The following is a 26,343-nucleotide window of genomic DNA, read 5'->3' as shown; positions in this document are numbered from 1 at the left end:
ACGGTACTGTATTGCCATGCACAAAAAAATACAAACCAACCCTTAAAAAACATACTGAAACTTATTTAAGTTCTTTCAGTAGTTTAAAACTACAAGGTTGAAATCTATTTGTGATCCACCAACTTGGTATCCCACTTTGGATTGTGACAGGACACCTAACCACAAAATTACTGCAAAGTTTCAAGGAAAAAAGGAATGGCTTATCCTGTATAATTCCAATTCCCTAAATGTAGAATTTGTGAAGAATATTAAGGTAAATGGTACAAAATTGTTACCGTAGGAAATCTTCAGACAGCCCATAAACCCTCTGAACATAAAGTCAGTCTGCTAAAGTAGCAATTAGATCCTACAGAAGGATGGATAATATGAATGAAGCACAATAACTGTGGTCATCTGATATAATTCAAATTTTAAAGAAGAAAATTATACGCCATTTAAATTTCAACTTGCTTTGGCATACTGCAATAAAAATGTTTACAATACTTATGTTGTCAGATAAAAAGAGCTAAGATGGCAGTAGGGAGGGATTCTCCTAAGCTAGTTGTTTGGATTTTTAAAAATCACATCATTTTAAGATAAAACTAAAATAACGTTTTTTTGAAGTTTCATCTCTTAATCTGTTACCTCATCAGACTTGGAATTGCTGTCTTCCTCACTTTCATCCAGTCTCAAAATTAAGGAAAAGGTTCTTCTCTGCAACCAGCACAGCTTTCTTGTTACTGCCCTCTACAAGTACATCTACTGAGTTGGAGATAAGGCAACATTTGAGGGAAAAGTGTTTGAATTGCAATCCTTATCTATACTCATGGCATCTATGTAGATAACTTCCAGTGCAGACAGTCCTATGAATAACATATACTTATTCATAAGAACTCCTGTTGAAAAACACATGCATAAGTTCCCATACCAAAATCAGCCCTGACAACTGACTTTCTCCTTAACATTTGAGATTTGAGTTTCAAGTGAGTTAATCTAAATTATGATTATTCATACCAACAATAAAAGAACATGTCAGGAAGCATATAGCACATACCTTTCATTTATTGCTAAAATAACATTGTAAATTAAGTTATAAATACAAAATAAACAGATTTATAATCCACTCACATGGGCAGCCATGATAGTTCATCAAATAGCAGATTTGTTTGAATTATTTTTCTCAGTACTTACAAGTTGTGATTTTTGCATACCACTTCCAACCATTTTGAAGTAAATACAAATGATCTTTTCCATAATAAACTCATAGCAAATAAAAATATTACTGTATAGCTTTCAATATCAGAGGAATTATGTTATACAGATAAACAGTTTCTGCTTTGCCCTTGTTTAGTAATCCAGCTGCACTCCAAGACAGAAAAAAGAAATCTGTGTACACTATCCATATCACTGAGGCCATTTTCTTATCACCTTACGTAACAGAGGGACAATGGTAAAGTAGCATCTCTAATCTGAATCTCTGAAAGCAAAAAGAAGCACTCAGCAATGTAACGTAGTGACTTCCAATTTAACTGCCATATTTTCTAAAATGCTTGTAAACAAATTTTATCCAAAAATTACAGAAATATGTTAATCTTTTTCTATTTCTTATGTATTTAAAAGTTTATATTAATTTACCAGCAAAAGGAAAAATATAAGATTTCAAAAGCTCACACATTTTCTCATTCTTTTATTTATATCTTTCTGAGTTCTTTGTGTAGCACTGGAAGGCTTATAAATAACTAAATCTACATTATATTTGGCATTTCTTCTTTCTACAAGAAGAAAATGATGTTTGATTATTAATGACTACTAACACACACAAACAAACAAAGGGAATTTAAGCTGTCACTTCACCCTTCTAAGATAAAAACATCCCCAGTAAATAAAACTGAAAGGAAATATTCAAGGTTACCTGCAAATAAAGAGTGAACAGGCTCCCTAGTCAATTTAAATCAGCATAGCTCTGATCAGTGCTGATTTATATCCCCTGAAGATGTGTTCCTTCCCTTAGTTCAGAATCACGCACAAAAAAAAAAAAAAAAAAAAAAAGACCAGAGATGCATACCACATAAGTCAATTGTTTTCTCCTTCACCCCTTGGCTCTGTGAGCTGACCTCAGCTTTGAACATGAGACACTTAAATACACCTAATAGAAAATATTTTAAAATAATATTTTAAATTTTATCAAACTAAACATATTCTTGTATCCAAGTACCTTTCAATGCTTACCAGGTTCTACAGGCTTACTGGGCCCAAAATTGCTCAGAGTGATTGACAGAAGAGCTTTAATAGATTTGCACATGATTAATTGATCCTGAGGTTGGATTCTGTCCCAGCCTCAGCTCCAACTACATTAAAGCAGTCATACTGCTCTTTCAAAATCAATATATTTTAGTTCTTTGCTCTGAAGCTATACTCCAAAATATGAAAACAGTGTCTAGAAATACCAGTACTTGTTGTTTTTTGCTGTGTTTTTGTAACTACATTTTGCCCTTTTTCACTCCCGTTCCGCTTTGTAACATTTGCTCCTATTCAGATAAGAAATAGGTTATTGTACTTATTAAAACAATTGCATTTTCCACAAAATTTAATATTTAATAGACTCAAGGGAGTAAATATATATCCTTAAATATAAATGGAATGTGACATATGAGTAATATGAACACAGTAAGAATACATTTAACAAGATTCTCTGTTTCCCTGAAGAGAACTCTGAAATTGCTGTTTCCTACACTGCCAGGCATATCTGCCAGGAGAGGATAAGACTAACAAACAATGTAAGATAAAAACGTGAATGTCTTCCAGCAACATACAAAGGAGTATGTGAATATTATGAACCATTAATCTATTGTAAAAAGGAAGTCTAGGGGATAGATGAAAGCATACACACAACTTTTCCAGCTTCCATTTAAGAATATCTGATATCACAAAAGTAATCATTTTAAGTTCTCCTCCTCGTAAAAGCCTTGTATCATCTAGACGCAACAGCAACAGTCTTCAGCAGTCTTATCATAATCCTACTAGTAAATTTGAACTTCAGGTAAAACTACAGTGCAGGATGATAATGAAACAACATTATGCAATACTTTGCTTTGATTATTACTCCCTAGCAAGTCTCTTTTAAGTAAAAACAAAATTTGTAGTAAAGGTTTCCCTTTTTGCTGCAAGACCTATGACATCTGTAGTAACTGTTCTTGAAAGGCTCTTTCAATTCTACTAGAAATAGAATAGTAAAATTTATAAAAGAACTCCATGTTATTACTATTTTGCACTAATGAGATGTAGGCTACTTCTAAAATTAACCCAGATGTGCTCACACCAATATTGTTTATAAACGTGTAAGGATTATGGTAATTCTCCAAATTTCATTATGCCACAATAATCGTGCACATAACTTCTAAAATCCAGGCAATACAAAACACCTTTAATTTCATGTATCTTCTGCATCACTGGTATATTTCTGTGACTCTTTATAGTTCACAAGTTTTTAAAGAGCAGCATATTAACAAAAGAAAAAACTACATTAAATTCTCACCTAAGGCTTTCCAAATGCACTATAAAAAGGAGATGATGCCTGAAGTCATCAGAGGTGCAATACAAAAGAGCTCTTAATTAATAAAGGGATATCTTAAATTCAAGCAATTTTCAAAGATAGGACTGCTCCAACTTGCACTATTGCAAGGTACCATGAAATCAAACATACAAATGTTAGGAAAACAAAACAAAACAAAACAATACAGACTTCTCACTGACCTAAGCCCTAATTCTACATGCTACGCATCCTGCATAGGAGAAAAGCAACCAGGGAAAAGTTACAAGATCTAACGTGTTTTTAAGCGTTATAAAACAAAAGAGGGCTAAGCAAGGTTTTGTAAAGTTTTGTCATGGATACAGCATGTCTCAACTTTTAAATGGTTGATTTTGCATGCATATAAGGTATGTTTCACAGGGTCTGATTTCTTGGTTTTGGAGATGAAGGGCTGCTACATAAATTGGCAGCAAAAGAGCATTCAAATCTCACAGTGGAAAGATCACTTCTTGTTGCCATGTGCTGGCCTGCATGGATGACCAGATGTCATCCATGCATGCCCCAGCTCTTACTTTCTACCATCTCAGGGGACTGTGCTCTTTTATCATGGGAGTATGAAGTCAGAGAAGCCACAGGAATCAATGATAACGGGAAATGATGGGCAACTGAAATGTGCTATATTGAAATGTATTTTACCATATAATTAAGGTCTCCGTGTAACTAAAGATCAAATACCATTTTTTCTCTAACTTCCAAATGGAAATTGTTTCAATGACTTCTAATTTTATTAAACTATACAGTTTTTGTAATCATATTTGCTTTCTGTCCATTGCCCCCTGCCCTAGGTATCTATTATTAATGGCACAGCTACATATGATGGTAATTTTCTGCCATTCACAAAGCCTCTTTGTCCACTGAAATAAGTTTACTTAGGGCTTCTTTTCCACCCACAAGTTTTATCTAATTATGTCAAAATATGTTTACTAATAAAGTTAGTCAGATTCCTGTTTATTGCTGCAGCAATAAGAGTGCTCCAGCTAGGTACTCTTGTGTTTAAATTCCTAGTGACTTTAACCTAGAATTACTGTTCAAATATGTTTAAATTCATGAGTTAGCTTAACTCTGTTGTACGTTATAATATACTCTATATCTAGAGTAACAGTTATCTTCTCTAATTCTAATTTTTGTTGTTTTTTTTTAATACATATTCACAGCAGCAGTAATCTCTTACAGGACACATACTGAAACCACAGTCTGTTGGCTACTGCCTCATTGTAAATAGTCATATTTAAAACTATAAAAGGGCTATTTTAAATCCAATAGTTATTTTTAACACTGCCTGTTCTATTTGGCAAACATAGAAAGGAGGAATGGAAATCCTTTATCACTTTTTTGATTTAATAATGTGGAAGGATGACCAAGAAACATATCTCAAACCTATTTGTGAAGTTTCTACAGAAACAACATTGTGGATGTTGCACAACAGAAATAATGAAAAGGCTTTACGTTGTGATATATTATTCCCCTCAGAGTCTAGTATGTCACCAATCTCAGATCACCTCCTTTAAAAAACTATGCCTTCCAGTCCCATGATGGCTCATTTCTAGCCAGCACTGACTACTGAACATGTAGGCATACTGCTATTCAAATAGGTCTTGAAAGTCATTTCAGGTTTTCTTGTGCAAGAGTTTCAAGTTTTCCTGTGGTTACATTGAACCACTAGGAAGAAAGGTTTCAGAAATGTCTTTCAGCAACATATTCACACAGAAGCTGTACTGAGTCCAGTTAAGACAGTTTTGGATCACCTACTTTAATTCGAGAAAATTGCAGTAATTATCTGAAGTATAGAGAAGGAATGTTCTGTTCTAACATGCTTAGATTAGAAATAACTAATGGTTTTATTTATATAAATCATGGCAAATTATCAACGATATAAACGACTATATAAAAACTGGCACTGAAAATACAGTATTTTTCTGAATGTATAAAAATAAAGGAAAAAGAGAAAGGTGTTTAAGAAAATCGTCACTGCCTAAAATATACTTTATTTTGTCTGCATCACAGAATCAACTGCCTCCTCCTTAAAAGGAAAAGAGTACCCTGTCATCTGTAAAATCAAGAACACTTACTCTTTTCTAGCCACTGTGTAATTTGAAATGGTCATATTTCAATGACTGTGCAATACCACTCATTCAAGTCAGCCAAAGGTGGGAAGCTGAAAGCATAAGAATGGAAATCTTACATTCAGGGCCAAATATTTCCCCTCTTAGACAAGAAACCCTAAGGTGGCCTACTGTTGTGTAATACTGAATGAATTTAAAGCTGCTGTATGCATTCAAATACAGAATCTTGCTTATGTTTCTTTACAGCAACGTACTCTATATTACACCATTTCATCAGTAAAAATATTTAACTTTAGGCCACTGTAGTTGTTACCATCTATTAATTAATTGCGTTTAGTCAACTACAGCCCACTCAGGTATTCACAGCCATATTACTCTAGGTGAAAATCACCTTTGCTTAGGTCAGCAGCATTAGTGCACCTCTGAGCCGCACTGCATGAATACTGAGGTACGTCTTCAGGGCTAATACATCCAAAACATTTTTCAAAACACAGAGCCTAAACTAAGAAGTCTTGTCAGCATGCAGCTGTATCTACAGCACATTCCAGAAACCAGGAACACAATACAATTATAAGATATTTCAGTAAGACAGGGAAGTCAATTCACAGCCTAGCAGATCCTAGCCCTGGAAATGCATGAAAGAGAGGATGCACAAGAAGAAATATCAGAATAGAGTTAAAAGGAATGGGGTTAAAAGGAAAGGTATTCATTTAACTGCTACGGAGTTCATGTGTGATTTCATTCATACGAAGAGAAGTAAAAAAATGCAAAGCCAAATAGTGAGGTAGAAGCTCCAAAATGGTATCTGCCCCTAAAAGGTATTAAAAGGCAAGTCCAAAATTAGTTTCTCACTGCCAACCAAGAATAACTCAGGAGACGTGATGAGGATTCAATAGCCAAAGCCCTGCGTCTACCTTGTCTGCTCAGGTTATTCTGGTCAGACCACTTCTACACATGTCCTGGTGCCTGTATGCGATTGTGGTAGAGAAAGTAAATGAATTCAGCTCACTTTGAGATTAAAAAGAATAAAAAATGTAATATACCATCCTTCCATTCCCTACAATATTGTATAGAGTTTTGCTCCTCTATTTTCTTACAACAGCACATGAAGCCTCTGCACTTGCAGGACGTTTAGGTTGTGTGTGGTGATGTCCACATACCTATATACAATCTGACTGTGGCATCACATCCTGCCTAAGAAGCTCTCTCTTACAAGTATTTGAGAAAGTAATATAGAGATATCAGAAGTCTATGTAAAGAGTTGTCTGAAAAGGTGAAAGAACACTTTAAACTGTAATTGTATCAATCCATAATACAACAAATAATTATAAAAAGGGAAATGATCATACTATTCCACAAGTATTGCTGCCAAGTTTAGCAGCTTGGCAAGGAGCAAACTTAGCAGCTCATCTTGAAAAAGTTCACATATAACTTCAACAAACTATACAAATTCTCACCACTTTGAAAATAAATGCTTCCAGTTACTGCATGTAGAAGCATAGAAAAGTTGCTAGCTGTTCTAATTGGTTTAAATATCATACCATTTGCACTTGTTGACAGTGAGAAGTTAGTCACCTACAGAAGTTATTGATTATTGTGGCAACAGCACTTGGACACCATTAATTAATGACTATCTTAGAGCAAAATTAAATGTAAAACATATTGAATTTCTTTAAACATTTTGGAACATACTTTCATTTATAACACTGATTGAAACACCAACTTATACTTTAAAATATACTAAATGTGAAGTTTAAAAAAAACTTTAATTTTTGATATTTCATACAACCATTTTCTGAACAATTTTCAGATCCTACCTGAGAGATTCTGCCATCCTCCTTAAGTCTTCATTTTGCTGCTTTAAACGTTCAAGTTTAGCAAGTATCTTGGATAATTCACGACTAGAATGATCTGGGTGCTCACTGTCTCGTACCAAGTGTCCACCAATATAAAAAAGTAAAGTTCCCCAAGCAAAGAGGATGAGCATAATCCAACGCCAGGAACCAGTCCATGGCCGCATTTTCAGATGTTCAATTCACTCCAGAACTGCTTCTGCTCACAAAATAACAAACATTTTAAGTCCTTAGCCTGTACAAAAAAGTGCACAATTTCAGTTCCTCTGCTTCACCACATTGTACCGGAGAAAAATTATTCTCAGTGTTTGTCTTATTGCAACTCCTTAGAGAAGATCCTTACAGAGCTGTACATAGAAAGCATTAACATTGTATCATTCTTGAAGTATACTCTGTGAAAAGAACAAAAAAAAAAAGAAATTATAATTCTGATATATAAAAATATACTTGACTGCAATTAAGCTAAGTGTATTGTCATTAACAATCAGGAATAATGACTGAAAATGTTACTACATTCTGTCAAACAGAAAAAGAAAACATTTTTAACTTTCCACACTAAATACACTGAGCTCGGGCACAACTACAAAAAGAATATTCCATTAATTCTGGGTTTGAAATGGCCAGAAGAAACATGACTTTTTGTAAGAGAAATATTTACCAGTTAAAGTGTCGCTTCACACCTTAAAATACATCAAACATCATTCCATGGTAAACTTCGTATTCTCCTTTATCAACAACAAAGAGTTTTATTCAATTATAAATTCATTTTCTTTTTTTTTTTCAGCTTTTATGAACTCTCTTCTCCACTATCTTATAACATGACTAATACCCTGTAACAAAACAGTTATTGCCATTTCTAACAGTATATTGGCATGTAGATTGGCCTAGGAGCAGTTGTAACACCAATTAAGCAACTGCAAGCGCTGCAAAGACTGTAAGCAATAGTTTCTACACAAACAACCCATTATATATCTTCCTTTAAAATTTCTCGTGACCACTGAAATGGTCATCTAAAATTAAAGCCAAAATTTTATTTCTTGCTTAAAATTGTAAGACAACACAACTTCCCTCTTTACCCTTCCACTGCACTTGCTGAAACAGATACGAAGAAACACTGAAAATTTAAAAAGTAAAAAAGAGGGGGGATTTCAAGTAAAGCCTATGCGGCATTGTTATGCTCACAGGTCTGAAAATCAGGCTTGAGCTTAGAAACCTAATTTTTAGAAATGGGTTTGTTCTGCATTAAAACTACCAAACCCAGTTTGACAAGCATTATTATTAAAAGTACAAAAATGCTTAAAAAGTAATGCCTTCTCGCATTGAAAAGCACTGCATTCATTTAAAAAAAAATGCAAAATCACCTCCTCATTTTCTACTTGGCAAACATCATTTAACGACTGCAAGAATTTCCTCATTTTATCTAGAACAAACTTTAAGCTCTAATAGATAAAAGTTCAAAATCTTCAAAAGTGCTTCTCACACCTCTTCATCCTTATGCCTTTTATAATCAATTTCCAAAATAACCTCTATTTCCAATTCTCAAAGCTGGAAGTCTACCCAATTTCTTCTGAGGTGTTATCCACACCCACATTCTCCCAAATTATTATTCTGCTTAATCCTTCTTTCACCTTAATTTCTTTTTCCTTTCACTTAGATTTTTCTTTTGTTTCAACTCCATTTCAAGTTTAGAGAAAAGACTCCCCATTAACTTTCAAACTCACCCATACTCAGAGCACTTGCTTCCAGATAGAAATATTCAAAGGTAAAAAATATTTTAAAATGCTGAAAAAAATATATTTATTTTACTGGAAGATTTTTGTTTGTATAATTTTGAAAGAGGCACAAAAATTTCACTTAAGACTAGTAAGATGGCACACAAGATAAATCATTTAAAAACTGAATGCTACTAATGAAATGGAAAACCTTTGTAGTACCTCTCTCATGCCTTTCCATTTAATGCATCTATGACAAGATGAGTTATGAACAGATATTTTTTTTTTGAAAGCAAGGTCAGATTCCCACGCTAGGAGGATATCATCTTCTACAGATCTCTAAGAAAGCTTACATATTTTGCTTTAACTTGGCAAAAGTGTGGGACTGCCTCTAGGAATAGTGGCTTCCTCTACAATCTTTTAGATCACTGCACGAATAAAAAGAATATATAGAGAGTATAGGCCATACCCAGACCACAGAGGATTGTTGCTGTAAGCAAAGCAAGCCTGAAGTTAAATCAGTTACCTGCAAGCGCAATTAATATAAAACTCCTATGGACTGAAGTTCAAGCTCTAAGTGGAAAAGTGTATGCTTACATCTATACTTCCAATCACCCAGAAAATGGGTGACAAAAAGTTAAAGTTAAATTGAAAGTAAAGTATCACCTAGTAGTAAGCTACTTCTCAGGTCTGATTTAACCCTGTAGCTTTATTATAAAAACTCAATATAAAATGCATTATTTAATGAAGTAAAAACGTTTTGATAAGTACTTGCTATTATAAATCATTAGGAATACACAATCTTTAATGCATCAGTTGAATGTAAACTAATATTGTGAGAAAGGAAGTCAAATTAAATTGTATTTACTGGCAAATGCACAGCACATAAAAAGTGGTTAGTGTCACAAATTTATTTAGATTCCATTAAAAAGAAAACAGAATATTTACATAAAAGTAAATGTCTGCTTCAATGACTTAAAAATCAAATTGTTCACACTACACATGTAAGCCACAATTCATTGTAAGCGTACAAAACATTTTGTAGTCAAATTAGCATGAAAGGTTTGATTAAAAACCACTACTTCAAACGAAAGAATGCAGTGTTTACAAAATTACTAACGGAAACAGTAAAGAGAACACTAACTTAATTAAAATGGTTTAAAAAAAAAGAAAGATTGAGGTGTAGCTCTGCCATCAGAAGCAATAATATGCATCCATATTAAAGTTCTTTTGCTACAGCAAAACAATTAATGAATGAAAAAAAAATAATACTATCTTTCCTCACCTTGCGCCCCATAATGTCTTCCTTTAGAAGATACTTACAAATCAGAAACTTGAATAACTCAATACCATCATTTTAAGTGAAAGGATGTCAATGATTTAAATAAGAACTTACTGTTCCCAACATGATTTCAATACCAAATCTAGTGATAGAGTGGAGACTTCCTGCTTGCTTGTTTTTGATTGCCAGTCAGAATTATGGGCCTAGAATAGCATTATACCCTTTTCCTTGGCAACGTACAGTTTCAAATTATTCTAGACTCACTTCAAAGCAAGTTAAGCAAGTGTACTTTTGGCTCAACTACCTACTGACCTGGTTTCAAGGGTATCTTACATAAGTTGAAAAGAAAAAAACTACTCATGAAGTAAAACTCATGCATCATTAGAGCTAATACCTATACCATTATATTTAATGGCATGTAAATTATCTAAAATTCTTTTTCAGAGCATGAAATACGAAATTCACTCCACTGTTAAGGACTAGCACAATGACTTTTTGATCACTAAATGTGGAACACTCAAAAAGTATGTTTTACTGTATATGTAATTTAGACTGGATGCTCTTATCATTGTTAGTTTTTCTTAATATGACTTATTTAAGTCAGTATTTTTAAGATTTCACCTGCGAAAGCATGCCAGTCTAAGCATATTAACCTGTTCTGCTCTTAGGAGAAAGAAAAAAGCAAACACAAAATTGCCAATTCCAGTTCCTATGTAACAATGATGTGACAGCAGTGCTTCTGACAAAGGACTGAGGACTAAAGAAATAATCCTTTTAGAAATAAAATGACTAGGTAGCGTTTGATACAAATAAGCAAACAGATTGCAAATATTATTCACAATGTGTACAATGTATTCTTCATGAAGGGTTAAATACCATTTGTTTAATGAAAACATCATGTTCTAATCTCGGCTAGGTAGTAAATAGCTTAGAAAAGATTTCTTCAGTCACAATCTACACCCTGACATTTCAGGTAACCATGTCACAGAAACCTGTTTATAAACCAATTAAGTTCCACTTAAAAAAACAACAACAGTGTTTTTCTTTAACACGTTATTGGAACGCTGTTCCAAAACTCATTCTTCTAATGCTTAAAGGCTGTCTTTAATTTCCAAACTAAATCCATACTTAGCATATCTATACTAGAGCTTTCTTGTGCTAGTATAAACTCGGTTTATAGAGTGCAATTCCTGTCTTATTCTGTACCCAGAACATGTCTACAGAAAGCGGCCATATCCTTGCTCAGACTTATATGCTAGTCTAAATAGAACAGGCACTTCACTATGAGTGACTTACAAATTCTCTGCATCCTGGACAAGCTCCCTTTCAGATTAAATCTTTTTAGAACATCAGGAATCAGAATTGCATACATAACATGCAAGGTGTTATCAATATGTTCTACAAAGCAAGTACTTCCTTTTCTCTCATGCATCCTAGGACTGAATTTGTCTTTTTCATGGTCCCATTACTTTTAGCAGTCCTCAACCATTTTGTGAGGATGTAATAGCTCCAAAACTTTTTGCACATATATCTCTTCAAATTGATGAGCTCCTGTTCTATGAACAGAAACTCTTATTTTTAATCCTTTCACTTGGTGTTATCATACTTGATCCTATTCTAACAGTCCAGTATCCAAAGTAAAACAATTCCTCTTGCACATTATTCTGACTCTCATCACAACCCCTCTCTACTTTGCCACTTAATTTTCGTTAGAATCTGTTTTTGGAACAGTCACACTATTTGGATATCACAAAAAGGTTCTTCACCAAGAGGGTGGTTGCACACTGAAACAGGCTCCCCAGGGACGTTGTCACGGCACCAAGCCTGTCGGAGTTTAAGAAGTGTTTGGACTGTGCACTTAGTTATATAGTCTGAATTTTTGGGTAGACCTGTGTGGTGCCAGTAGTTGGACTTGATGATCCTTGTAGGTCCCTTCCAACTGGGGATATTCTATGATTCTGTGATATCATCATGAACCTGAGATGGGTAACAGATGCAATCCACAAGGAACTGCACTAATATTGCCTCTCCTCCAGTCTAAGACTCTTCCTTGCAGGACAAGTCACTGTCAATTCATGCCTTCAGCCACTTCCTTTTCTAATACCTTTTCTGGAACAAGGACATAAATTTTGTAGTATTCCATATGTACATTTAATTATTGTATAAAGTTGCTTCTTTTTTTTCTTCTCAACTTCTATCTACATGCAAGACAGGACATAAGTAAACATAATCATGAGGTTTATTTACTAGTTACTTCTACATCCATACCTTCATCTTTACTACTGTTTTTGTAAAAGCCTGATTTTATATCTCTGTGGATTTCTCTGAGCAATCTGTGTAATTTTCTCTCCGTATACTCCCTTATAATTTTGTGTCAGATGAGCGGATTATTTACACAATCAACAGATTATTCTCTAATTAAACATTTTCTTAATGGAATTCACCATCCTTTTGAATTCCATTGCAAGTGTAGATTTATTCAATAATGAAGCTTTCAAATACTATAATTTCTAATCTTCACCACAACAAACTCCCTGGCAGGAAGATATACCCACAGCGCTTGGGATTTTTAAGATGAAAGTATATATAGGACACTGAATTTGAAATAGTTCAACAAGAGCTCAGAATTAACCAAAGTAATAACTTTTTAGAACTAGGGATGTCATCAACCATCTAAACAGATACTGTTTGATAATATCGAGCAACCCTCTGTTTTAGATAAGGTAATAAAAATAAGCGATTACAGTTTTTATAACATACTACATTTGAAAGCATAAAAAAAGATGCAGTAATTTCTAAGCATTTTTTTCATGTAGACAGCTGTTGAAGTTTCAGTAGACAACTGATGCAATGTTAAACAAAAGAGGGAATTGTACCTTAAAAGGAAAAGAGATATACAGCTTGCTTTTCAAACACTCTCAAGGTTCTCTGTCAAACACTTAGACAAAAAGCAACTGGAGATTTTTCTTTTAGAAAGAGAGGAGAGTAATCTACAGGAACAATATGCTTCTCCATGGAAATTATATATATAGACTCATTTTAATAAGCAATGGATAAAACAGTCTTCAGTTTTACAATTCCTTTTAACTATTAAAATAATACATTAACCAGAAACACAACAAGGTTAAAAATTGTCTTACATGAACTAACCAAATGTCTCTGTAAGATATAGTCATCTTAGTAAATGAACAGGACAATTACGTAAGAGGGGAGGTTTATTTATTCCTGTTTGCTTACTGAATTAATACTATACAACCCTAATCTAGCAGTCATGGCCAAGAATGAATTATAAAAATTTGAAACATCAAGCATGATCTTCCTCCACAGTAATAAGTTAATAATCTACTAATAGCCCTTGCAAAAACCTCATTCCAAAAGAGAATAGGAAGAATGAGTGTTAAGTCTGAGGAAACAATATAGTAAAAGAAATGAAAGTTAGCAGGACACCATAACTTACATTAAAAATGAAAGGATTTCTGACGATGGATTGCTTCTTGCATTTGCAAACAAAGGCCTAACAAAATCCAAGGTCTAGGAGTTTAACCTAGATAAATTAAGCTTATGAGACAGGGGAAAGGACGGTCTACATCTGTAAATGTATAACAGCTAAAGGAATTAACTATTGAAACGGATAACGTAATGAGATAATGGATTCTCTGTCACTCATTCCATTTAAAATGACGCTTCAAAAACGTTTACAAATATATAGTAATCACTCAAAAGTTTGAAAAGAATTGAGTTTTCTGGCTTGCACTAGTCAGGTAAGAATCGATGAACAGAAACAGCCCATCCCTTTCTTTACAGAACTTAGAACTTAGTATGTTCTTAACAGAGCACAGAATTTAATACCCACAGTTGTGTAAAACACCACTGGAGATCAGTAGAAGTCGAGAGCAAAGAAGGCCAGTCTTCTTAGCCTACCAAGCTGCATACCAAATCTTAACATGGTCAATAGCCACCTACTATGCCATGTATTTTGAAGAGATGAAGAGATCAGAACAAGACTCAGTGGAACATTTGATCAATGCAATATGCTGCTGGTTGACTTCTTCCAGCAGCTGAGAATTTATATTAACTCACAGCCTCTATGTCAGCATGACCGACTACTGGTTACAATGTGATTCAAAAATGCAGGTTGCATTTAAACTGCATGTAAGCTACACATTCGCTATCACTTCTCAGAAGAGTGGATTGCAAGGCACTCTAGCCAGTTAAAATGTACTCACAAATGCTTACTGAGCTTGATAATCTTTCAGACAACTTTTAGCCACAATGGCCTAACTTTTGATTTTTTTTCTCCAAAGGCACAATCAGGAATGGATATTTGCCAGAGGCAGAAACTGGAGATAATGGTGAGGGATACTGATGTTGCTTGGGGGGCAGCACAGCTGCCAAATGCCAGTATAATCTCAATACCTTGGGTAAGGAACAAAGTGGCAAGGGCAGGAATGGACATCCTTTAGCTAGTATTTGATCCTTCCATTCTTTTGGTGCTAAACCAACTTTAAAATGCTTCTCTGCCACCAGCTTCCCCACACCATTCCTTAATGGCTGCAAACATCAGAAGCAAGATCAGAGATAGGATATTTCTTCTTTGGCTGGCATCAAAGCAATATGCAACATCTAATAAACAAGAAACTTAGCAGCAGCCTGTTCACAACTCAGCTGGATGTTTATAAATCAAGCTGAAAAACAGACAGATAAGAAAGCTACTGAGTTTGTAATTGTTATGCGAAACTGCATGACACTTGGCAGCCACAAGAAAACGAGTGCTATTTGCAACCAGGAGGTTTTTCAAACTCCTGGTGTAGGGAAGGCTATACCATACTCAGAAACTTGAAAAGGAGTCACAGAACTGAGCTAAATGCCTTCCTTGCTACACTCAGGAGACTTGGAGATTGGGTGATTTGACAACAAAGTAAAAGAAACACTAGAAAACAATTCTGAGTTAACCACATCAGACAGAAAATATCTGCAGTGATCATTATTGAAATATTATAGATTCACTTTGTATCACCATCTTCTAATTTAAGACTGTTTTCTACCATGTTTTTATTAGAAAAAAAATGTTGAAGACTGTTGAAATACTAATACTGCCATATGATAAAGGAGTATTTGCCTTAAATTTAATTCCATCATGCCACAATATATGTATCTTAATGTGTAAAAATTCCCCTCAGCACTCCACTTTTCTTTTAAACGCTGTTTTATTTTTATAGATCGAAAACTTTTACTTTAGGACACTGAACCTTACACACCACAAAGACAGGAGAGATATCTGATCTGTAACTAATGAGTTAATTCAAGTATGGGAAGCAATTCATCTGTATTAGCATATAGGTTCATGTTGCCTAATTTACTCTGCTGCACAGCTTTCATGGAGCTCCATGCCACCAAAACCAGACTGCTTACTGCATCTGATCTTGGCCACACTATGTTTAAGTGCATTGCTGATCCGTGATCTATTTTTTCTAAATTTAAAAATGAAGGAACTAAAACACTCAAAGAACTTCCTACAACAGCAAGGCTATGAATAAACCAGGACTGTGAAAGTTGCAAGTCAAAATCTCAGATAAAGCTGCCAACAGCTTTTCCTCTCAAAACTGGTGTAACGTATTATGGGAAAATCACAAAGGACTTTCAAATCTGCTGAGTTTAAAGCACCTGTGAAGTTTTTTGTTTAATTCTGTTTATATCAAGCATTAAGGTTATACTATTAATCAGAATTCTCATTTTTGTTTTTAACATAGCTATTAGTAATTCATAAATTGGCTAGCATGGGGGTGTTGTTAATATGCAAGATCATTGTATTTATATTCGTCTATATCAATCACTTTACCAATATGAAAAAAAATATTAAACAAGGGCTATTTTACTTTATAAACTGTTATAAAAATATGACTGATGTCATATAAAGCCTGTAATTATGAAAACTATATGAATACCATATTCTAAGGAAGGACTTAAAAGCTGAATTTGTATATTTTCTCACAGTTAATTCTAATGAAACACCATTCAAGTATTTCAGATTGGTAACAAGGAGACTAATTTACAGGCTGCCCAGGGAGGTTGTGGAGTCTCCTTCTCTGGAGATGTTCAAGGCCCCTCTGGATGCCTACCTGGGCAGCCTGCTCTAAGGAACTTGCTTTGGCGGGGGGGGTTGGACCCGATGATCTTTCGAGGTCCCTTCCAACCCCTTCAGTTCTGTGATTCTGTAATGTGGAGTCTGAAATATGGTTGTAAAAAAAGGTCAAACCTGCAGAAAAAAACTACAGTTGTGTTTTTCTCATTTCCTAGGCAAGTTTACAATACTATTTACAAAGCCATTAAACTCTTAGAATCCTTGCACTTGGACTCACTATTTGGGAGAAAAGCAGTGTTTTCCTTTGTGGTGAACACCCTGTTCACTTTGTAATACAGATCTAGCTGTTTCATGGTCAGTTGTTCCTAAGTTTAGCTGTCCTTGAGCTGCATCGCACAATTCTTGAACTTGCAAGTTACACTTCTTTCATCTACTCCCTACTCTTTTATACCAGATATTATCTTCTCATTTCTATTTTCAGCACCGTTTTTGTCAGCCATTCCACTCAACTTCCTTTATCTCTGAACCGTTCAGCCTCACTGTAGCAACTGCATCAGGAAGGATGAGACGCCCACCATTCCACACGCCGGTATTCAAAGAGCTCTCCGTGGTTCTGAGCCACCTCCTGCCGGAGTCCCTGCTCTGGGAACACTTCTGCTAAGGAGTTTGGCCAAGGGCCTGCCACAGATAAAAACTGCGTGCCAGTGTCACAGACTTGTTCCAGCACAATACATCCCAACACAGAATGATCTAGAAAGGCAAAGGGGAGTCTGGATGGTGCTGGAGTTCAGCTCCACAGGATGGGCGGAAGATAAACGATTGACTTCCTCATTGCTGGAGTTATTCACAAAACCAAAAGGCACCACTAAATCAAGAAAACAAAATCATTCTATGACCCCCATGTGAAAAAAACAACACAGACTTACAATTAAAACCTAAATAGCAGCAGAAGCTAAGTGGAGGGTAGGGGCTTCCCATGAATGTCTCAAAGATATACACAATCATCTACCTTGAGATATTCAGAAATTAATTCAGTTCTTTGAAGGTGAATTTGCTAAAATAGGAGATTTTAGATAGAGAAGAACACCAAAGAGACTTTTGAAGACCTTCAGCAACCAGCTCCAGGTTCACGGATCAAGGGGCAACAAGAAGGCAGAAAATTTTAAGGCAGAAACGGTCTCATAAATCTGGCATTAGATGATATTGATGTCACTCTTACATGGAAAGTAACTTTTTGATGACAAGGATTCTAAAGGACCCAGGAAGGTAGGTTATATCTGTGAGATGTTAAATTATCACCCACATAGATAACCAGGTGTTTAATGATAGTGAAGGCCCTATGATGGCTTGCCTGAGTTCAAACACTGAGAATTTTATAACAAAACTAGATAGTCTTTTAGAAAATAGTGAGGTGGAGCTGGTGAATTCAGTTTTTAAAGAAACTCAGTTATGCATAAATATAAAAACATTTACGTGTTGTCAAAATCTGGAAAGGACTTTAAAAATACATTTTCATATTCATATTACAATACACAAAAAATATATATGCAATAAACAGCAACAACTGCTAGACAAAATGTTTCACAGTTTTTCTTAAGCAATGCATATTAAGATCATAACCAAGAAAAAGGGAGCATTTAAAGCCATTGTTTTGAATTATGCCTTTAATGAAGTGAGTTGAATTCAACTCCTAAAAAGTCACTGAAAATCTTACTTTTCCTTGAGCCAGAAATGAACTTGAAGCAGTATTTTAACATTTTGTTAAACCTGAACCAAAACAAATTGAACTAAACTGAAAACTGTGATGGTTGTTTTAAGTGCACATAAAACATACCAATGAAATACAGAACAACTCAGGGGGCCAGGGAGGGATAGCTTGTTTTCTACCCAGTGAAGATTTATGTTTATGGAATGTAAAGTAGTTTGCATTGTAGTCTGTAGTTGTCATTTGTTTTAATGTTTTCACATAGTATGCAAAAAATGCTTTCACATACTGTACTGAGTAACATAAATAGTGTTATTCTTCACAAAATACTATATGCATATGTTTATTTAGTATCATTCAGATTTTATTTCTTTATTTTTAATTCATTACCTAACCAGAGGAAGACCTCTCAAATCTCAATACATACTCCTTGCAAACTTTCTTCACTCCTACTCTATGTTAGAGAAGAGTACAAAACATTGACACTCAAAATGTAAGCATTATGTCAAAATTATTTATAACCAAATATAATGCTAAGGTTTTCTATACTGATTCTGTTTGGAAAAACACGAGACACTCTGCTTTCCAGATAATTTATTCTAATGATGACACATAATTCAGCACAGTTCCTTGAACATTATAAGATCAATCTGTGCACTGCTTTATTATGAAAAATAACCATATATTCCATTTTTTTCTGTTCCCTTTGATTTACAAGTTCACAAAAAGACAGTTTCTCTTATTGCAGCAGACCTTCATTTTTCTAACAGTGATTATTGAAAAGCCTTGCCAACAATAGAAAATTTAAGTACAGTTTATTGATAAGAACAGGTCTATGTTGGTAATATACTAATATAACACACTCAAGCATATATGCAATAACTCTTTTTCAAAGTTTCTCCAGATTTTCTTGGTACAGAAATGAATCTTACAGATCTTTTGCCTCCAACACTAGCTTTGGAATTCTTTATTTAAATAAGGTTCTGTTAAATTTGTCATCTTCCATTTTTCTGGTAGAGATATCAATATAATCAATAGTTATACAATAAACTTAATTCCATAAATGCATATGAATAGGATCTGGTCCTAGTACAGAACTATAGCCAACTAGAATAAGGCTACATCTTATGAAAGCAGCACTTACATTACCAAAAAATAATGTAGGCCATCATTTCAGCTCTGTGGAAGAAGCCTTCTCACTTACAATACAGGCCTTTGGAACAGTTTTACATAAGCTTTTTTTTTTTTTTTCCTCTGCTTGACAAAAAAGGTATTTTATAAATCAAAACCACTGACCATTAGGATATAATAAAAAGGCATGAAACTCAATAAATCATCACAATCAATCATAATCAAAACATTCTTTGCATAATTACCATTCTGATTTTTTTTATAAATGCAGATGATTTTAAAATGTTCAGGAGACCATTATCAATAACAAAATGAAATAGGGCAAAAAAGTGAATTTATTCTGATAATAAAGTAAGAAAAACACCAGGTTCTCCTAAACACTTTGTACTGTGATACCTTCTACCAAAATGATCCCAAACGAATTTTCAAAATTGGTATTTTTTTATTATTTTTTTTAGTGATTTTATAACAAGCTGAGAACCAGATGATAACTCCTCTTCCCTGTTTACTTAGGAATAATATATTTTTCTAATCCATTCCTGTATTTGGACAATCAAATGACATGAGAAAAAAAAAAAAAAGCAACACATAGTACACTCTCCAAAATTTGACTCTACAAACTGCTCCAGAGGAAGAGGAGGAAAAAAGTGGCATAATTCCTCTTGCTTTGAGGAATCCTCAGCTCCTCAGCAAGCAATCACATTGAGCAATTGAGCTGCTGAAGGAAGATAATCAATTCATAAATACAGCAATCTTTCTAGATGAATGAGACACTTGATTACTCATCATAACAGGCCAGGAATTAGACCAAAATCAAAAGGAGTTACAGCGTTAAGCAGAGTAACATAATAAAAATGCATTTTTGAAAAAATACTGTAGGTGTGTACAGAAAAAAAAAAAAGGATAAAGCATTTGTTTATACTCTGGCTGCTAAAAAGAATACGGATTCAAAATGCAAAAATTATTGTATGCATGAGGGCTGGGGCAATCCCAAGCACAAATACAGGCTGGGCAGAGAATGGATTGAGAGCAGCCCTGAGGAGAAGGACTTGGGGGTGCTGGTTGGTGAGAAGCTCAATGTGGGCGGGCAATGTGCTCTTGCAACCAAGAAAGCCACCCATATCCTGGGCTGCATCAAAAGAAGCATGGCCAGTAGGTCGAGGGAGGTGACTCTCCCCCTCTGCTCTGCTCTCATGAGACCCTACCTGGAGCACTGCATTCAGCTCTGGGGCCCCCAGCACAAGAAGCACATGAATCTGTTAGAACGAGTCCAGAGGAGGGCTATGAGGATGATCAGAAGGCTGGAGCACCCAGCCCCAACAGAAAAGAAGGCTCCAGGGAGACCTTAAACCAGCCTTCCAATACCTAAAAGGCACCTACAAGAAAGCTGGAGATGGGCTTTTTATCAGGGAGTGCAGTGATAGGACAAGGAGTAATGATTTTAAAATAAAAAAGGTAGATCTAAATGAGATATTCAGAATAAATTATTTACTGTGAGAGTGGTGAGGCGCTGGCACAAGTTGCCCAGAGAAGTTGTAGATGCCGCACCCCAGGAAGTATTTAAGGTCAGGTTGGATGGGGCTTTGGGCAACATTGTATGGTGGGAGGTGTCCCTGTCTTTGGAAGCAGGGGGTGGAATTAGATGATCTTCAAGGTCCCTTCCAATCTAAACCATTTTGTGATTCTATGTGGGCGCATACTTGCTTGCAAAGTCACTAAAGAAATAGCAGAGAAACGTATCTGGCAATGACTTGGTAAGAGTACAGGAAAAGTGGATTTGGACAGCACATACCTGCATGGAAGTAATAATTTCTAACAACATTCTGTTTAAATTACCAGTAGTTAAGTCTTCTGATGCCTCTTTGTAGCCTGTTTTGAGTCTCAGCACACACAGGGGTAGAGAAGATCTACGGATTTCAGAAATTCGTACAGAACCTAACGATTGTACTTGGCATGCATCAGGAAACTGTCTCATTCTCTCTGTCATCGACTCCATCTCCAGATGATTTGTTTACAACCAATTACTAAATTATGAATGAGTAAATGCAAACAAAAGAGTGAAATGTAGGCAATGAGCAATCCTTCAAAAGAAGGCAAATGGAGAAAAAAAAATCTGAGGGATTTATAGAGCTCAAGCCTGAGAGATCATTGCTCCAAAAGGCATGTGGAAGAAACACAAGCAGAGTGAGGGGGTGGGAGTACGTATGTTATTAAGATACTCCCTGAAGCCATCAGAATGCATGAATTGCATTCCAGTAATTTTGTGAGCAGAGCTTGAGTTTTCTGTTTTCTTGGCCTTGCTTTTATGCTATGGTCCCTGCTACAGTGAAGCACCAAAATAATAATGAACTCCAATATGAATGCTGCTCAGAGCAAACTCAGAGATTATTTTACACTGGGCACATCCTAGTGACATTCCCTAGAACACTGCTATTGTACTGAGCAAGCAAAGAATAAAGAATAAAAAACTAAAAGAATATAAGCTACTAGTTGAAAAATGCAGGAATCAATTGAATAGTTCTGTAGCATTGATTCTGTAGTGTGTTCGGAGTATACATGCATGCTATTTCTTTTGATTCAAAGTGTACGTTCCAGAACAGAAGCAGTTTTCAGAAATGTATTGTGTCAAAGGTATTACAAAGCACTGATGTAGAATGACTGTTCAATTTTCAGTTTTTGCAAAAATAATTTCAGAAGTATCAGCATTAACTTTTCCCCTCCTACAAAGCTTGGTAATACATTCACATACAAATCATTTCATAACACAATACAGTTGAGAATTATCTACTAGTTAACAGCAACGATTATGAATTAAAAATCAGAGATTGCAAGTACACAAATTATTTTTCTGGAATATCTTAGGAAAAACAGGAAACAATGCTATAAAATGGTAAGAAAATATGGAAAGCAGCAGACAAAGAAAAATAGAATTGCTTGAATGAAACCAGTGGGACAAAATTAGTGTAAGTATCTGTAATCTGGATGTTAATTTAAAATAGAAATGGTTTAGTAATAGAGAAATACAAACACCATAAAGATCCTATTCTAATAGTATTGCTACACTAGAAAAAGTTTCATAGTATTGCTACACTAGAAAAAGTATCAGTTGCCATACTGCTGCTACTAGTGACACATGACGGCACACACACTTGTTTTTGCCACTGTTCCAGCTCCTGTTCACAAAATCTTGCATCAAGAGAGATGCGCAATACAGGTAATATTGCGGAGCCATCTTTATCACTGCCTAAGATACGATTAATAGATGGTTTTACAATGCTCTGTAGGGTACTAATCACAGCATTAAGGAAATTATGAAAACTCAAAGTTCCCACAATTCTATTCATTGATTTTTAGTGTGAGCTTTTAAAACATGTGGAGTTTTCATTTTGTCTTCCTTCTCAGTACACAAATCCTTCTGAGATGAGTGTTATGTACACATAACAATAGCTTACATAATTTTTCCATATTTACTTGACTTCAATAACTACCAAATCATGCCGAAATGAAGACAAGATAATCAAGGAGAAAGGATGCATGATACAGATGGTGCATAAAAATCACCAACTGCTGCAAGCATTCATGGGCCAGCTGCACAGTGCTGAGTGGTGCTTTTGGGCCTGTGAAAAAAAAAAGCACCTAGTTATAAGATCATTCACTGTTACAGTTATAGGACAATGAGCAATCGCCTCACATCCTTCTGACAGAGAAGTTTACATTCATGACAAATACAACTGCCACGTAACACCAGTGACAAAGTCATTTGACAAAAGGGAAAAATGGGACGATCGCCCTCTGGAAGTTTGCAATCCCAGACTACTGTCAGCCACCAAATAATCAATTTGGTATGGAAAATGCGAAGTCAATAGCTATCCCCACATATAAAGAGCCATAAAATATGTGACATCCTGTGCAGCACTGCAATTCATGCAATTCCTGCAATAACATGAAGGAGAAAGAACGTTTTAAGGCAACAGACTTCTAAAATGGGATAGATCATGACTGAAGAGACATATACCAGTTCTGCTTTCCTAAGCCAATCTTAAAGATAGAAGAAAAAGGGGGACTTCTCTATGGTTAAAAAAAAAGGAATATCATTAATATTAACATGGTCGGGCAGAAAAGTGCAGAATGCATCTTAAAAATAGGACTTCCTGAAAACCAAGTAGCATTTTTCCTGGAAAAGCATATATTCAATGGCATAATTGCAATGTAAACATTTGTTCTGAAATATTCTACCTTTAGTCTGATAGGTGAAATTCTATAGTGTCTAAGGAGAAGAAAGGAGTGATACAACTACTGCATACAAAGATGAAGCATGACCTTTGAATATGCATTTAGTTGAAAGCTGGTAATGCCTTGAGAGGAGGATGGGTTTCACAGAAATTAATATTTCTGTTACACATTGTATTTTACATAGAACATGTGACTAAGGGTAAAATGTTCCCAGTAGTAAGCTGAATTTGGTAAGGGTAAAGCTATGTTGATAAGCAGTTGACAGAGTGGAACATGGTGCTGAGAACTGTAATGGGATTGCTTTGCAATATTTTGTAACACACTCATTCCCTCAGCAATAAAATAAGGTCCCATTTCCATCTCCATAGTCAGTGACAATCCTTCTTCCTTTTTTTCTTCCCAAGTGGATGGTCTACTATACATAGTCCTGTTGCACTGCCTCTTAAGGCATCATACCTCATCTCTGCTTGCTGAGCAGCCTTTGTACCAACAGAGAAGCACAGAAAATCATTTCCTAAGCTATTTCTTCCTTTTTTCCTAACCAAAACCCTTCTTTCAGGCAAGTGATACCTCAGCCAAAGGCCACTGATGGAAAGCACAAATTTATTTCATTCACCACATTAAACAAGAAAGGGGGGGAAAAGGAAAAAAAAAAAAAAAAAGACAAATACCATTACATTTTTCCTAAGAGAATCTATTTGAATTAGATCAGTTTGTTCCAGGAGTGGTTTGCCATCGGTCTCAAGAGAACTGTACACAGTTAGCACAGCTTGCAGCTACAAAAAGGCTGCAGGGTGAACTGTTGAGTTGCTGAAGATACAAGTGTAGGAATAGCACACTAATGGTTGCCAAAATTTTAGAGGCAGGGGTGATTACAGCTGCTGTATGATTTTGAGGGCAATCATGGCATGGAAAAGGCACCTGCTCAAAACTTTTCTGAAACAGCACAAAAAAGAAAAACAAGAATTGTCTTTCTATTATTCATATTGCCAGTTTACTTTCCAAATCTGGCTTAAAAATCAGTTAGTTTGGCCAACTAATTACTATTTTGCTTTCACAGAGTATTTCAAATCTCCCATGTATTGTATTTTATGGTATTGGTTTCAATATATTTATGTTCACAATTAACCATTTTGGTAATACAAAAACAGAAATTCTATCTTGTTGCCAGAACACAATAGCTTATGAGCTGTTTCATGGGCTTTTTATGGCCAACCAGGTTTTTAAGATACTTTGAGAGCTAATTCTTTTGTTTCCTTTTCTTATCACATACTCAGAGCTGCAACCAGAAGCTGAAGGCAAGAGAGAACATCAGGCTTCTGCAAGAACAGAAAAGCAACAAACTACCTCCCTGAACTCCCTTCATCCATTTGTCAGGCTTCGTGATGGTATTCAAAGTCTCCTTGCTTTCTCTAAGGGTCTGTATGCTCTGGCATGTCTCAGTTCAGTGAATTTATTTTCACTGATGTTACTTTGGTACCCTCTTCTCAGTCTTAAAAGAAATAGACAGCTGCTCACAAGGAAATAATGTTTCTAATAGATTCCAAACAGAGATAGTATGAAACTGTCATCACAGTTTTTGTGACAATCACAAACTTATGTTGTGGAATCTGCATTCTTGTCCAGACAGGACTGGACCTTGAGCAAGCCACTCTAACTGGAACTGCAATTGAGGGGCTGGACTAAGAGAAATTCCCTTGCAACCAACATGATTCTACCATTCATGCATGCTGAAAAGATCTGTGCAGTTTACATTACACAGACTGAAGCATAAGGCCTGTAGCAGGAAAAAAGTTAGTAGCAGACTTTTTCATTTGCAAGAAGTTTATTTTTATACAAAATTCATCTTTATCATCAAGAGCTGAGTACTGAAACTGAGATAGGCAAAGTTACCGTTAAGTGTATTATTAAGATCAAAATGTTGAACTGGGAGCTTTGCTACAAACATGCATACAGATTTTCTTCCTACTTCAATAAATTGGTCTAAAAAATATCAAGAATATGTTTCTAATAAAAAGCCTATTTAAAGCTCAGCCACTTTTACACATATTTTTATACAGTATGAATGAAGGCTAATTGCTCCAGTCACAATGCTTTCTGGAATTCACGTTGAACTAGGTATTGTTAGGGTTAATTTAAAAAGCTTGCAGGGCAGGGGAAGGTATTGTTTATTCAGAATGTATTCATTCTGTCTCCAGCATAACTTGACATCCCACAGACTGATCACTGAAATCCAATAAACATTGAAACTCAATTTTTGCATCAGAACCATGCATTTTGTCCGAGGTAAGGCATGTATTTCACTACATACGTTCCATCTGATTCATCCACGTTAAATGAGAATGACAGATTCCCAGATAAATTGATCAAATATTTGGTCTATGGTTGGTAACTAGAATACTAGAATAAGCGTATTAAATCTCCGAAATGAGATATACTTTCCCAGACTTTGAATGACTCATAGCTCTTTTCTAAACCCCTTCCTACTTTCTACAATTACTTCTGAAGACTAGACCTCAGACCTTACCATAACATGCCCAGAACAGTCCATTAATATTCTACACAGCAATATCACCTCCCCTCCCATCCATCCTACTGTTGTTTTATTCCAAAATATTGTCTCTAATCTGTAAATGCAATCTACAGTGTTAGTCTCTAGGCTTGGGACCACACATCTGATTCTATCCAAATACAAGTTCTTCAAATAAGCCCAG

The 26,343-nt window shown here is 35.3% G+C and overlaps 1 protein-coding gene across 6 annotated transcripts in view; it reads right to left on the bottom strand.

Moving 5' to 3' along the window:
• Positions 1–26,343, bottom strand: part of FUT8 (fucosyltransferase 8) — a 110,581-nt gene that overhangs the window by 44,245 nt on the left and 39,993 nt on the right. For 4 of the 6 annotated variants that reach the window (XM_013193658.3, XM_048057098.2, XM_066997656.1 and 1 more), the window contains one exon: positions 7,449–7,876. In XM_013193658.3, coding sequence (XP_013049112.2) covers positions 7,449–7,651 — 203 coding nt within the window. In that variant the 5' untranslated portion in view covers positions 7,652–7,876. Of the gene's footprint in view, positions 1–624; positions 742–7,448; positions 7,877–26,343 lie in introns of those variants that run through there. The other 2 variants (XM_048057107.2, XM_048057111.2) reach the window with 2 other exon arrangements.

The sequence above is a fragment of the Anser cygnoides genome, chromosome 5, assembly GCF_040182565.1.
Source record: "Anser cygnoides isolate HZ-2024a breed goose chromosome 5, Taihu_goose_T2T_genome, whole genome shotgun sequence".
Classification (NCBI taxonomy): Eukaryota; Metazoa; Chordata; class Aves; order Anseriformes; family Anatidae; genus Anser; species Anser cygnoides.
Note: the sequence above shows the minus strand (reverse complement) of the source record. Positions and strands in the feature narration are given on the sequence as shown.